Genomic DNA, 13,735 nt, shown 5'->3' with positions numbered 1-13,735 from the left:
TACTTACTTCAATTATCTTTATGTTTAACTTCATATTGGCCTAAACTAGATATTGTTTTAACATGCTTTAGTGGAGAAGCAGAACACATAGAAATACTGAGTATGTAAAATCATTATAGAAGGATGCAATAATGTTAAAGGATTGTATTATAGAAGAATATGTGTAAAGCTAATATTTCCAACTGGGTCTTCCATTTCTACAACAGAGAAATACATTTCAAGAGCACTAAAGAATTTGGATTTTTTTTTTTTTTGAGGTGGGGGGAGTAGGCAAGGAAGTAAAGAGTTTATTGAGAAATGAGAGAAGAAAAGAAAAGTACACACCCCAGACATGGGTGCAAGCATGCTATATGGTGAGGCACACACGTGGGGCCCTAGGGTAGGCCTTTGTAAGACCTTTCCTCCTCCCCTTTCCTAATGTTAGGGAGGGGCCCCAACTGTTTGCAGTTCTCATTGGTTACCTGGTTAATTTTTATATGGAGTATTTTCATACAATCTATAAACTTTTTAGATGATTTTATTGCATATAACTTTATAAACAGTCTAGGTGTAAAATATTTCTACAATGCTCAATTAAACCAAGAGAAGTTCTTTTAAAAAGAAGGAAAATACACTCTAAGTATTATACATGCTCAAGTAAAACACTTCCATTTCAATTTTTTCCACAATTTAGTTTAAGGAAAAGCAATTTTCCCTGATCAATGCTGCCCTTTATCATTTAATAAAAAATTGACTTGCCTTAGTTCCCTCAAAGCTTAAAGGTAAATTTTATTTTCAGTTCTAGTGGACACAATGGCCTGTGATTCTGAAGTATTTGTTTCTTTCTGTGTGTCCTTGTCTCAGATTTTCTCATTTTATTATACTGGTTATCTTTTATAAGTTTCTTATCTGTAAACTACCCCCAATACTCTGGGTGTAGGAAGACATATAAATCATAAATTTGTCTCATTTCAATTCACATTTCCTATTAATAAAAAAAAAAAACTTAAAAAAAAAAACCTTTTACTATCCAAAAGGTGTTCAAAAATATTTTATAGTACTCACCTTCCCAAGGGCCCAACTGCCACAGTAAAATTCCCTCCAAGTGTTAGGTTACCACCTTTTGCAAAGGCTTCTACTGCTCTGTCATAATTCAAAATTATTACCAAATCTGATACCTAAAACGGAGAAATGTATTTTTAAATAATACATACAATGATCATTTAAAATATACATTGAGGGAAGTGGACTTGGCCCAATGGAGAGGGCGTCCACCTACCACATGGGAGGTCCACAGTTCAAACCCTGGGCCTCCTTGACCTGTGTGGAGCTGGCCCATGCACAGTGCTGATGGGTGCAAGGACTGCCCTGCCATGCAGGGTACGGGAGCCCCATGCGCAAGGAGTGCGCCCCGTAAGGAGAGCCACTCAGAGTGAAAGAAAGTGCAGCTTGCCCAAGAATGGAGCTGCACCCACAGAGAGCTGACACAACAAGATGATGCAACAAAAAGAAACACAGATTTCATGTGCTGCTGATAAGGATAGAAGCAGTCACAGAAGAACAAATAGGGAATGGACCCAGAGAGCAGACAACTGGGGTGGGGCGGGGGAGGGGGGGGAGGGAGAGAAAAAAAAATCTTAAAAAAATAAAATAAAATATACATTGATTAAAACTTACATCTATTATATATATTATTATACAAATTTCCATGAAGAGAAAGAATATGAAAGAAGAGCCATATTTGTATTTTGAACTAAGGACACAAGCAACTAATATTGCCATAGATAATTATAACAAATACCTTTTGGGCATTTACTATGTACCAGGTAGTGTACCATGTTGTTTACATGCATTATCTTTTTTAATCTTAACAACCTTGTAATGTAGGTTGTGATTCTGAAGTTTTGTGAGGTTAAGTAAACTGTCATTAACGATAATTAGAAACAAATCAAACACAGGTAAGTGGAAAAGATCCAAACAGTCCCCTGATCTCTTCAGACCAAGCCCTTCTAGAAAGCAGAGCACAAAAAAGACTTAGAATGAGGAATAAATTAATAAAGTCAAAAGACTGTAGTAGTTAAGAATCCTAATAATATTTTGTATGCTTATATGTCATGGCAAGGTCATGCATCTACTACTAGTAAATTACACTCTATATAATACTTCATTTTAGGTTACAGAGTTCCAATATCAGGAAGAAAATGCATTACTATTACTTAAGACCAAGTTCTATGAATTCATTCTTCTTCTCTAGAAAAAACAAAGTCTAGAACAAGATTCAACCAAATACTCAACATGGAAAAAGCATTTGTTTCTCAAATTAACCACCTCAATGGTACAGCCTAAACCAAAAAATGAAAAGGAACATTATCCATCGAAAAGACAGAGAGAGTATGGATGAGAGCACAGTCCTAGTCATAAAGACCTGAGTTTCCAATTTCAACTCCACTTCTCAATAGCTGTGTAACCTTGAGTATTTTAACTTCGGTGTTTAATCTATGGATCACTGATCTTTTCATATTTAAAACTGGCATAACAGGACATAGGGAAGATTACATGTATGTATCAAGTGTACTGTTAGTTGCATTTGGCAAATTGACCTGCCTGCCACCCCCCAGCCGGCAACCCCCAGCTGGCACCAACAAGTCTCTTCTACCCTGATAACAGATGGCCAAAACCCCCACCCTCTTTCCCTGAAAGACGGATCATACATTCCAACACGTACACCTCATCCTCCCCAAGACCCTCTCCCAACTGAGTAAAAGTCAGTACTTTTTCACTGTTCTCACCAATACCCTCCCCCTAGGCTATTTAAGAGCAACCCCAAGTCAGTCAAGCGGGCTGAAGTCTCACTTCAGACCCCTGCTGCACCGGTGATCTAGTAAACTTTCTGCGCCTGAACGTTGATCTGTCTCCGAGTGGCACTGAACCAGGATCTAACATTTTGGTGCTGAAACCTGGGAGGCCCCATTGAGGCAGATCAACTCTGTAGTGATCCTCTACCCTGACACTGCAGTTTCACCAACCAACACCGGGCACTGATTTATTTTTGGGTGAGTCTTAGGACCTCTCTGGTGGATCCTGTCTCTTTTACAGTCACCTGCTTCCTTTTCTCTGAAAATCCTAGCGCTAGGTCAGTGATCCTCTCTGGCATCAGGGAACTGTCCCTATCGCCTGACCTTCAGGTTCCAGGGATGCCCGAGTCTGGGTCCAGTCACCTGCCTAGCCGGTTTGAGAATAAGAGATACAAGGATGCTTGCATCTTTTCTCTCATACACTCTTTTCCAAAGAAGTCCTTGAACTCACCCTCCCCCTTCACCAATATCCAACACAATGGCAAGTGGTCTGAGGTCCTTTATGTTTAGGCTTTCTCTCCATAACCATCCCTCCATCTGCCAATCCTGTACCACCTATCAAATCTTCCTTCTCTGCAGCCAACCCTCTCTCCCACGCACAAAAAATCCTTCTTCCAACCTCAACCCCTCTGATCACGTCCCCCCACCATATACCCTATCAGCACCTCCAAACCTGCTCCATCCTCCTCCTGTTCCCCTACACCTCCCCCTGAACCCCCTTCCTTCTCCCCACCTACCACCCACTCTCAAGCCCAACTCCCTGCTCTCAATCGCCCTTCCCCAGGTCCTGTCCTCCCTCCCTCTCTGAAAAGTGGCCGAAGCAGAAAGCACTGTGCATGTTCATGCACCCTTCTCCCTCTCTGATTGTTCATTTCTTATTAATACGGAAACCACTTAACTCTGCCCTCCCTGAATTCCCTGAATCCTTAACTCACTTCTCGATTTCAATAGCGGGGGTAATGAAATATTTTCACAACCCTCACAATCCCTCTTTTGCCATACCCATGAAAAAGCCACCTGTTCTCGCACTCACTCCCTCCTCTGCTCCCCCTTTTCCCACCAAACTGTCAATCCAAAAATCTGAAACACTGAAATTCCTATCATTGCTGCCTGCCAAATCCCAATATCCTGTCCCTCTTGATGCCCTGCAAAATATCAAGCCTACAATTATTCGCCTCTTACAAGTAGTAAACTTTTTTTAAAAAAAAGATTTATTTCTCTTCCCTTCCCCCACACCGCGTTGTCTGTTCTCTGTGTCCATTTGCTGCATCTTCTTCTTTGTCCGCTTCTGTTGTTGTCAGCACCACGGGAATCTGTGTTTCTTTTTGTTGTGTCAGTTCTCCACATGTGCGGCACCATTCCTGGGCAGGCTGAACTTTCTTTGGCGCTGGGCGGCTCTCCTTACGGGGCACACTCCTTGCGCGTGGGGCTCCCCTACGCGGGACACCCCTGTGTGGCATGGCACTCCTTGCATGCATCAGCACTGCGCATGGGCCAGCTCCACACGGATCAAGGAGGCCCGGGGTTTGAACCGCGGACCTCCCATGTGGTAGACGGACGCCCTAACCACTGGGCCAATTCCACTTCCCCAAGTAAACCTTTAGCTTACTGTACATTTTAAGTCTAAGTGTATTCCTAAAAAGTAATAATCCTAAATATATGTGTTAAATATCTATCTATACTGCTAAATTAAAACTTTACTGCATTTACACTACTCAAATATTCCTAACTGGTTGTTAAGTACTAATAAAATTGTTCTCAAAACCAAGTTTGGGAACACTGACTCAAAAACAAAAAACAAAACAACAAGCAAAAAAAAAACCCTAAAAGCAGTAAAATCAGAAATGTAAAATAATAAAAAGCTTAAAAACAGTCATACCAAAAAGGTAAAAATTATGAGTCAAGTTAATGAGCTTTATGTGTCAGTTGGTGTGTCTTAAAATCTTTCTGTGTTTGTCTGTTTGTTCAGTATCAGTGTATATTTTGATACCTCCAGATGGTAACATTAAATTAATAAATGAAAGTTCTTAATGGAACTCTATTCAAATGGCAAAAAAATTAAATAAGAGCTTATATTAATAAATACATATGATGTTAATAAGATAAATTAGCATTATATGTGTAAAGTCTTTAAAGTGATCAAAATTGTAAGTTTTGACTAATGAAGTTACTAAAAACCTCTTCAAAAAATTGTTTTTGCCTAAATTGAAATGAATAGTATATTTTTCTTCACAGAACAGGAGGAATGTGAAACTTAAATGGATATTGAAAAAAGTAAAAAGTTTGCGGAAGTGCTGACTGAAATTTGATAAGTTTATTCAAGAAAGTGTACTTTGTCCTAAAATAAGATGGCTGGTTTTCATAAAGCAGATTGGAAGTACGTAAGACAAAACTTGAATGCATATGGCAGGTTATAGAAGGTATTCTAAGAAGTAACCTTAAATAAGGAAATGTGTTCCGTAAAGGTAAAATTTGTCCTAAGAGAAAGTAACTATAGTCTATGTAATTATGAATAGTTATAAGTAGGTAGAAGCACAGTTTAAACTGAAGTATTTAAATAGTTAAATAGTTAAATCTAGAAAATCATTATTAAACAGAAATTGTTTAATGTAAACTAGAATCTAGGAAACTGTCTAGAAAATCATTATTAAATAGAAACTGTTTTGATGCTAATAACAAAAAATAACTTCATGACAGAAAAACCTTTCAGAAGACACCTCAATCTGCATATTAAAGTGGTGGTAAAGAGAAGATAATCTTGATTCCACTGAAAATCTTAAGTTTTCATAAAATAATGGAAAAAGTAGTTTTTCCTGTACTGCTAAAACAAAATACCTGTTAATTAATTAACCATGGTAAATGTACATTGTAAAACATTTGCTTTAAAAGTTTCCAAAGTCATTTTGATAAGTTAAATATGGAAAATATATAAAATGATTTTTTATTATTAAGAAAAGAAAGTAATTTTGTCCTAAGATAAAATGACTGGTTATTAAGAAAGAGGAAAATGTGGGACAAAACCTGAATGAATACAGAAAGTACAGAAGGTTCATGGAGAAGAAATTTTTGTGGTTAAAGTTGAGTAAAATTTATTGGGTCTATCTATAAAGTTTGAAAAGCTGTAGTATCAGATAGTATACTGATGCAAAATTAAAGTTTTTTTTCTTTTTCTGTTTACGTAAGAAAGTTTCTTAAATCATTGGTCTGTTTTAGTAAAAGTTTATAGAGTTTTCCTCCTGAATAATCAATATACAAAGAAAAAAAGTTTTATCAAAATAGGTTCTTATACTTTAACCTTATTGTTTCCTTGGTTGTTTAAGAGAAATAAGTCTTATTACTTTTAAAGGAACATGATGATCAAACCTAACAACTTTTAACATTTTGATTTCTCAAAGTCAAATCCTGAAAAATATATTTTTATTTCAAATTATTTCAAAAGATTTATTCTTTCACCTTGAAAAAAAGTGAAGTAATAAAATAGTTAAGTTCATTTAGAATGTTATAAGTCAAAAAAAGGTGTTTAAAATGTTTGAAAACTGCTATAAAATTAAAAGGAATTCTTTAACTTTCTGTTAATCAGTTTGAGTAAAATGTTCACATGAATATTTTAAAATTGTATAAAAGTCCTGAAAATTTAACAATGTTTCAGCATAATATTAGATAAAAGTATAATGTTGTTAATCATGGTTTTAATTATTTTAAAAAAAGAAATGGTATATGTCACAGAAACAACTTCTCCACCTAAAAATCAAGAGTTGGATGCTTTAGTTCATGTTCATCTGATTTGCCCCACTTCTGCTAAAAAAGCTGCAGAAATGGACTGGCCATTGAAGGCTAACATGGGTGGTACATAATAATAAATTATTATAAGTAATACCACTGCCATATGCAGCAGTCCAAAATTTTGCTAGTTTTTTAAAAGAAATTAATATCCAATTATGGCACTATCACTTTGTTTTAAAACTTGCTAAGGCTTTCTTTAGTATCTCCTTAGGCAAGTAAGCCAGCCTGCATTCACCTTCATGCAAAGAGGCCAATGGTAGATTTTGCAGGGCTTCCCCAAGGCTGTGTGCCTAGCCCAACCATCTGTCTTGGACTGGTGGCAAAGAATCTGGCTGAATGAAAGAAACCTGTGGCTATTTTGTTATATAGATGATATTATGTTAACCATTAATTTTTTTTTTTCAGAATTAAAAGAAGCATCAGAGACAATGGTATCTTATCTTAAGAGCCTGAAATGAGCAAGCAGTTGGGACAAGCTGTATGGTCCCTGCTGCTATATCAAACTCTATAGTGTTGTTAAAGAATAGTGTTTTCCTACACCACAAACTCCAAAACAATTAATTACTGTTTTGGGAGTACTGGGATACTGAAAACCCTGCATCCCTCATTTAGCTCAGATGTTAAAATCATTGCAAGGGTTAATGAAAAAAAAAGTGTCCACGGAAATAAGAAAACCCCCCTTCCCTGAAGCAGGCTGTTTTTAGAACAGTAACACAGGCTCTAGCAGTAAAAGGGGTGAACTCTAACTTACCTGTAAATAAGATGTAGCCTGCACCAACATTAGCTTTAGGTAAAGTTTGTGACAGAGGCAACATTCTAAACAAATACCTTTTGTGTTGTAATCACAATTGTAAAAGAGGCCAAATTACAAATATAGCCCCTTAATAAAAAAGCAACTGTGTGCATCATACCACGTCCTGTTATAAGTAGAAGGCTTAAGCCATTAGTGCCCTGAAAACTGCCTTCCCTATCCGAAAGTGAATTGCAAATACTAAGAACAAAACAGGAAAAATAAACTATCATGAACCACCTTCCGAGGGAAGAGATCTGAAAAGACATCTAAAATGCCTGCCAGCAGCAACAGGTAACCATCTGTCACATCCCTGCCCTCTTCTCTAACTTTCCTCTCAGGACTGTTTAAGCAGATGCTCTTGTGAAGTTCCAGAGCTGTATCACTGAAACCTGAAAAACAGCAGAGTAGCACCACAGAAAAAGTGGACATTGTGACTACCACACCCTGGGGTGCCTAGCCTAGCACTTCCAGCTGCCTGTTACTCCCCAGCAGTTCATGAAAATCACCTGTGTCCATCATGTTCCACTCCAATGACTGCGACACTGGCCCCTCCTGCTCTTGGAAGGGGCAAGGTATGCTTTCACTGCTGCAGACATTGCAACAAGACTCTTGTAACCAGGCGGCGGACTCAGCCCAGTGGTTAGGGCATCCGTCTACCACATGGGAGGTCCGCGGTTCAAACCCTGGGCCTCCTTGACCTGTATGGAAGCTGGCCCATGCGCAGTGCTGCACGCAAGGAGTGCCCCGACACGCAGGGGTGTCCCCCGCGGAGGGGAGTCCCACGCGCAAGGAGTGCGCCTGGTAAGGAGAGCCGCCCAGTGTGAAAGAAAGTGCAGCCTGCCCAGGAATGGTGCCACACACATGGAGAGCTGACACAAGATGACACAACAAAAAGAAACACAGATTCCCGTGCCGCTGACAACAACAGAAGCAGACAAAGAAGACACAGAGAACAGACAACCGGGGGGGGGTGCAGGGGGGGAAGGGGAGAGAAATAAATAAATAAATCTTAAAAAAAAAAAAAAAAAAAAGACTTGTAACCAGCCAGCTACCATTTGCTGCTTAAAAAACATAAGTGCCCTGTATGATATGTCAGCCCAAATTGACAATAACCAAGAAACTATTTACCAGTCACCTGATAAAGTCTTAAACTATGAACCAGAACACTGTTTGAACTTTTTATCAAAAAATGATGAAATGAATGCCCGTTTTATAAAACAGATAAAGGATGATAAAGCATTCTTACAACAATGAACTACGTTTAAATTCAGCACCAGAGGCTACAGCCACAGCTCCAGTTAAAATGCAAGACCAAAGCAGACACTAAAGTTGAAAGTTAAAGTACCAGCCGCCCTATGACCCAAAAGGAGAATAGTAATTTGTTGTTGCCTATGCCTCAAACTATACAAACAGGGGAAAAACAAAATCATGTTAGCCATAGGCTTTAGAGCCCTACTGGTTGGGAATCTTAAATCCAGGAAAAATAAAAATCTCATAAACATTGTTACAAAACCACAGTTAGTAATCTAAAATCTCCTATTCCCACTAAAACCCTATGTGTGTCCATGTAAACTCTTCTTATGCCTAGAATGATTTTTAATGTGCTTATATGCTCTTAAACCCACCAAATTATATAATTTCACTGTTAACCATTAATGTTCAATGTTAAGTTACCGCCACTCTCTTATTCCCCCAACCCCTCTCATATTAATCTTATTAATCCTCCTCAGACTCCTGAGAGCAATCACCTCACAGCCTGCCCTGAATTTCATGACTAATTCCCATCTTTACCCCACTTATAACTTTCATTCTCCTCATATGAGCAGGTCCATATACCTTCCATAAGATAACTCAGTTTATCCAAACAACCATCTGAAATGCCACCCATAACCATGTAATCTCCTGCTGTGGAAAATATAGTACCAGCTGCTGAGCCAAAAACCATGCAAAAAGGAAACAACTGAATCCAACGATGCCGCACAACAGCAGGAAGCAGCTTGATGAGTCGTCACCCCAATTTCCGCTCTCCCTCTCTACCCTTAACTATATCAAAAGAAATTGGGAATGTTAGCCCCATTTGGCAAAATGACCCTCCTGTGCCCCCAGCTGGCAACCTCCAGTTGGCACCAAGTCTCCTCTGCCCCGATAACGGATGACCCAAATCCCTACCCTCTGTTCCTGAAAGACAGAATGTGCATTCCAGCACGTACACCTCATCTTCCCCAAGATCCCCTCCCAACTGAGTAAAAGTTAGCACTTTTTCACTGTTCTCGCTAATACCCTGCCACTTGGCTATTTAAGAGCAAACTCAAGTCAGTCAAGTGGGCTGAAGTCTTGTTTCAGACCCCCGCCATGTGGGTGGGCTGAAGTCTCACTTCAGACCCCTGCCACCCTGGCGATCTAATAAACTTCCTCCACCTGAATTTTGATCTATCTCCGAGCCTTACTGAACTGGGATCTAACATGCACCTGGAAAATAAGAGGCATAAGGCATGGTGCTAAGAATCTGGGCTCAAAATTCAAACCATCTGGGTGGGAATTACATTTCTGACACTTACTGACTGTTCTTGGGTAAAAGACTGGACCACTTGAAGCCTTAATTTCCTCCTCTGTAAAATGGGCATAATAATAATAACCACATGTGAGAGAATCACTAATGAGAAATTCAGCTTCAGCAGCCACTCAGAGCACAGCTGAGCATCTGTCCTGTGCTCCTGGGAAAGAAGGCTTGGCCGAGGTGTTTGCTCACATGGGGAGGTTATGACAGGGGCCTGGCTGGGAAGAGAGTCTAGGGCCACTGATAGCCCCAGAGAATGGTTCTGCTGGCTGTCAGAACTTCCCTCCATGAAAAAATGAATTTGCGGCAATAAGAAATGGGAATTTCTGCAGATGAACTTCCAAGTGCTATCCTCAAGGGGATGGGCACAGAGTTGGAACTGTCTGGCCTACATTCTATTGTTTCTGCAACACTGTATGCATGTCCTGGAGAACTCCTGAATGACAAGGCAAAATATGTGTTCTTTGGTGCTTTAAAGCCCATGTTTTCAGAGTAAACAACAGAACATAAAAAAACACTTTCAAGGATAAAAAGTGCATTAGATGATCTGCAGGTGACCCTGGAATTACTGGCTCCATGAACTCCTAGATTAGCAAATCTGTTATGCCACAGTTAGGGCTCAGGCAGAACAATAAAAAGATTGAGAGTACTTTTAAAGGTTGTCTTAGAATGATTTATTTCACATTAGGTCTAGATGCAAACAGTGTGGCCACTAAATTCTTGCTTTGGTTTGTAGAACTCCACAAACTTAGAGTAAATGCAATTTAAACTCTTGATAGGCCGGGTGGTATAGAAAGGCACTTTTTGAAATTGAAAAATTCAGAATTTGAACTTGAAAAATTCAGAATTGGAAAAGCATTTCAGAAGCATCCTGACATACACTATTTACATATCAGATTAGGACCCTGTGTAACACAAAATTCTTCACATACCTTCTTTCCCCATTCTAAAGGGCTCCAGGTTCAGATAGCTCTTTACATTGAATGGCGGTGCATATGTGTAAAACCACCCTCTTCCCTGCTGTAAGCCTTGCTGAGTTCATGGGAAACTTACTATTTCTGCATTTCATAAAATAATTTTGGTCTGTAGGAATATTTGTGATTTCTTTTCTCATATCTTTTTCCTTCCACTTGAAATGATATTTAAAAAGAGATCTGATGGTGAAAGTTGCAATATTAAACTTGAGAATGGTCCTTTCTCCAATTAGGAACCCTAGTAGTGTTACCATACAATAAAAATGAATTGAAAATATTTCCCGTAGCTCAGTTACAGTGGGGCAGCTCAAGTATTTCCATTATAGAAAGTTTCTACTTTCTAGGGATTGAGATATCTTTTACATTAAGATTTTTTTAAAGTAAATCCCCTTTATGATAACTTTAATAAAGGTCATTTAGGTGTCATATATGTGTGTAAGTTTTTAAGGAATCCAAAGGTAAGACTTAAAAAACCATTTTTGGGGGATTATTGATTGCATATATCAGTTTATATTGTGTGCTTTATTACTATGCTGTGTGCTATTTTAGTATTTTGGGAAAATGAAAAATAAAGTCTGTTCTTTAGCTAATTAGAGTCTTTTAAAAAAAAATAGTAACCATATTTATAAGGTTGTTTTGAGGGTGGACAGAAATCATTTGTAAAGCCTGGCATACAGTAAATGAGCAATAAAATTAGCTATTATTAATAATATTATAATAATAACATCCTCAGGGAAGAGTATTTATTATCATGTTTACCATGTCTCACCAAAATATGAAAAGGCCAAGAAGACTTTTACTCCTAAAAATGTTTAAAGGAGGGTCTTTAAGTCTTTTTTTTTTTTTAAAGATTTATTTCTCTTCCCTTCCCTCCCACCCCCCGGTTGTCTGTTTTCTGTGTCTATTTGCTGCATCTTCTTTGTTTGCTTCTGTTGTCATCAGCGGCACGGGAATCTGTGTTTCTTTTTGTTGTGGCATCTTGTTGTGTCAGCTCTGTGTGTGTGCGGCGCCATTCCTGGGCAGGCTGCACTTTCTTTCGCACTGGGCGGCTCTCTTTACGGGGCGCACTCCTTGCGTTTGGGGCTTCCCTACGTGGCAGAGCACTCTGCGTGCATCAGCACTGCGCGTGGGCCACCTGCACACGGGTCAGGAAGCCCTGGGATTTGAACCGCGGATCTCCCATGTGGTAGACAGACGTCCTAACCACTGGGCCAAGAACGCCGCCTCTTTAATTCTTTTAAACTTTCATGAGTGTATTCGAATCAATTTTTTCATCTGACTACAGAAGAATCCTGTTATTACCCAATGAGACTACATTTGAAAGGCCCTAACAGAGTTCCTGGTACAAATAAATTCTTAATAAATATTTAATTTGAATCATGTTATGAAGAAAAAAAAAGACACTGAAGATCCACAAAACAAATTACATTTATCAGTTAGTTGCTACATGCAAAATACCTGTTCTTGACTCCTGCCTATTGTTATTTCCACTTTATGTATGGACAGTTTCTGAGAACCACTGTGTTTAATGACTCACAGAATTAGTTAGCATTCTTTATGCATAGTTAGGCAATCTTCCCAATAATTATATAATATGTATCTTATATGCATTTTTAGATAACATACATAATTTCCTTGCACAAAACTTGGTACACACACTCAGTAAATGTAAGGTAACAGCCATGCGCTTATAGATTCTCAAGTTATGTTCTTCTCTTTACAACATCCTAATACAGTTAAGTAAGGCAAAGCTTTAAGAGGCAATTAAAAAAAACAAACAGTTTTAAAATTTTCCCTCTGATCTCTATTCAGCTCTTCTGAAATAAGAGTAAGATACTCCTGTGTTCTTTGGTGATACCACTAATAAGATAGAGAACCAGGTCCAAAGCAACACAGTTTAAAGAGCAATATGACAGACATAGACTCTGTTGTTGTTTCCACAGCTTTGAGTAAAAAGCAAAACAAATTTCCTGCAAGAAAACTGAAGCAATGGAGGAATTCAACTGAACATAAGATAACATTTGGAAATTGATGAAGGTTTCTTAAGAAATTTGAATTAAGACTTGATTAACTGTAAACAAGAATCACATAGTTTCAATTAGACTTGATTCTTAAACATAAGATTTTTAAAACCCCCAATAAACTATCACGCAGGAGAAATGGGGGGAGATATGTTCTCAGCAATTATTGAATTTCTCATCTCTACAATTGCATCTCTGCAACTGGCAAGAACCCTCATCCCAACCCTAATCTCTAACTACCATGAAAGCTAACCCAGTGTCCTTTCCCTATTCTCTCATGATATTCTTGGACCTACATAGGGGTCTTCCAGAAAGTCTCCAGTTTTGGTTAATAAACGTTTCCTTACCCTCTTGGTGGGATATGTATATACACAACAATCATTAATCTCAACATTTAAACCAATTTGGGTGGGAAGAATAGTCCATCCCACCTCTGAGGAGTGACACACACCATTTCTTATGCTCACAGATCCTCTCCCTACAGGTCAACCTAAGAGAGCTAAGAGTCAGTTAGAGAAATTGGACTCTAACCTTTAACAATAATTTCTTCTCAAGACTAGATACTTTCCTCTTCATTAAAGTAAGACGGCTCATCCAAATTCTCCCTGGAAAAAGGTGAGTTGTTGTTCTCAAATTACATTCTTGGAGGAAACCAAGATTGATCAGACTTGATGGTGCCCGGGTCAACCCTGATATTGGTATACACCAAATAATCAAGGATAAATCCAAAGAAAGCCATGCTTCACAGTGTTAGGAGTTTCTGGCTTTGCTAC

At 38.6% G+C, this 13,735-nt stretch overlaps 1 protein-coding gene across 1 annotated transcript in view; it reads right to left on the bottom strand.

Annotated features, from left to right (window-relative positions):
* The window catches only part of SH3YL1 (SH3 and SYLF domain containing 1), a 132,164-nt gene that overhangs the window by 25,002 nt on the left and 93,427 nt on the right, over positions 1 to 13,735 (bottom strand). The window contains exon 6 of the mRNA XM_058287979.2: positions 1,045 to 1,157. Coding sequence (XP_058143962.1) covers positions 1,045 to 1,157 — 113 coding nt within the window. The remainder of the gene's footprint in view (positions 1 to 1,044; positions 1,158 to 13,735) is intronic.

This window comes from Dasypus novemcinctus, chromosome 25 (genome assembly GCF_030445035.2).
Source record: "Dasypus novemcinctus isolate mDasNov1 chromosome 25, mDasNov1.1.hap2, whole genome shotgun sequence".
NCBI classification, from domain to species: Eukaryota; Metazoa; Chordata; class Mammalia; order Cingulata; family Dasypodidae; genus Dasypus; species Dasypus novemcinctus.
The sequence above is the reverse complement of the archived record's forward strand: the minus strand, read 5'-3'. Positions and strand labels throughout refer to the sequence as shown.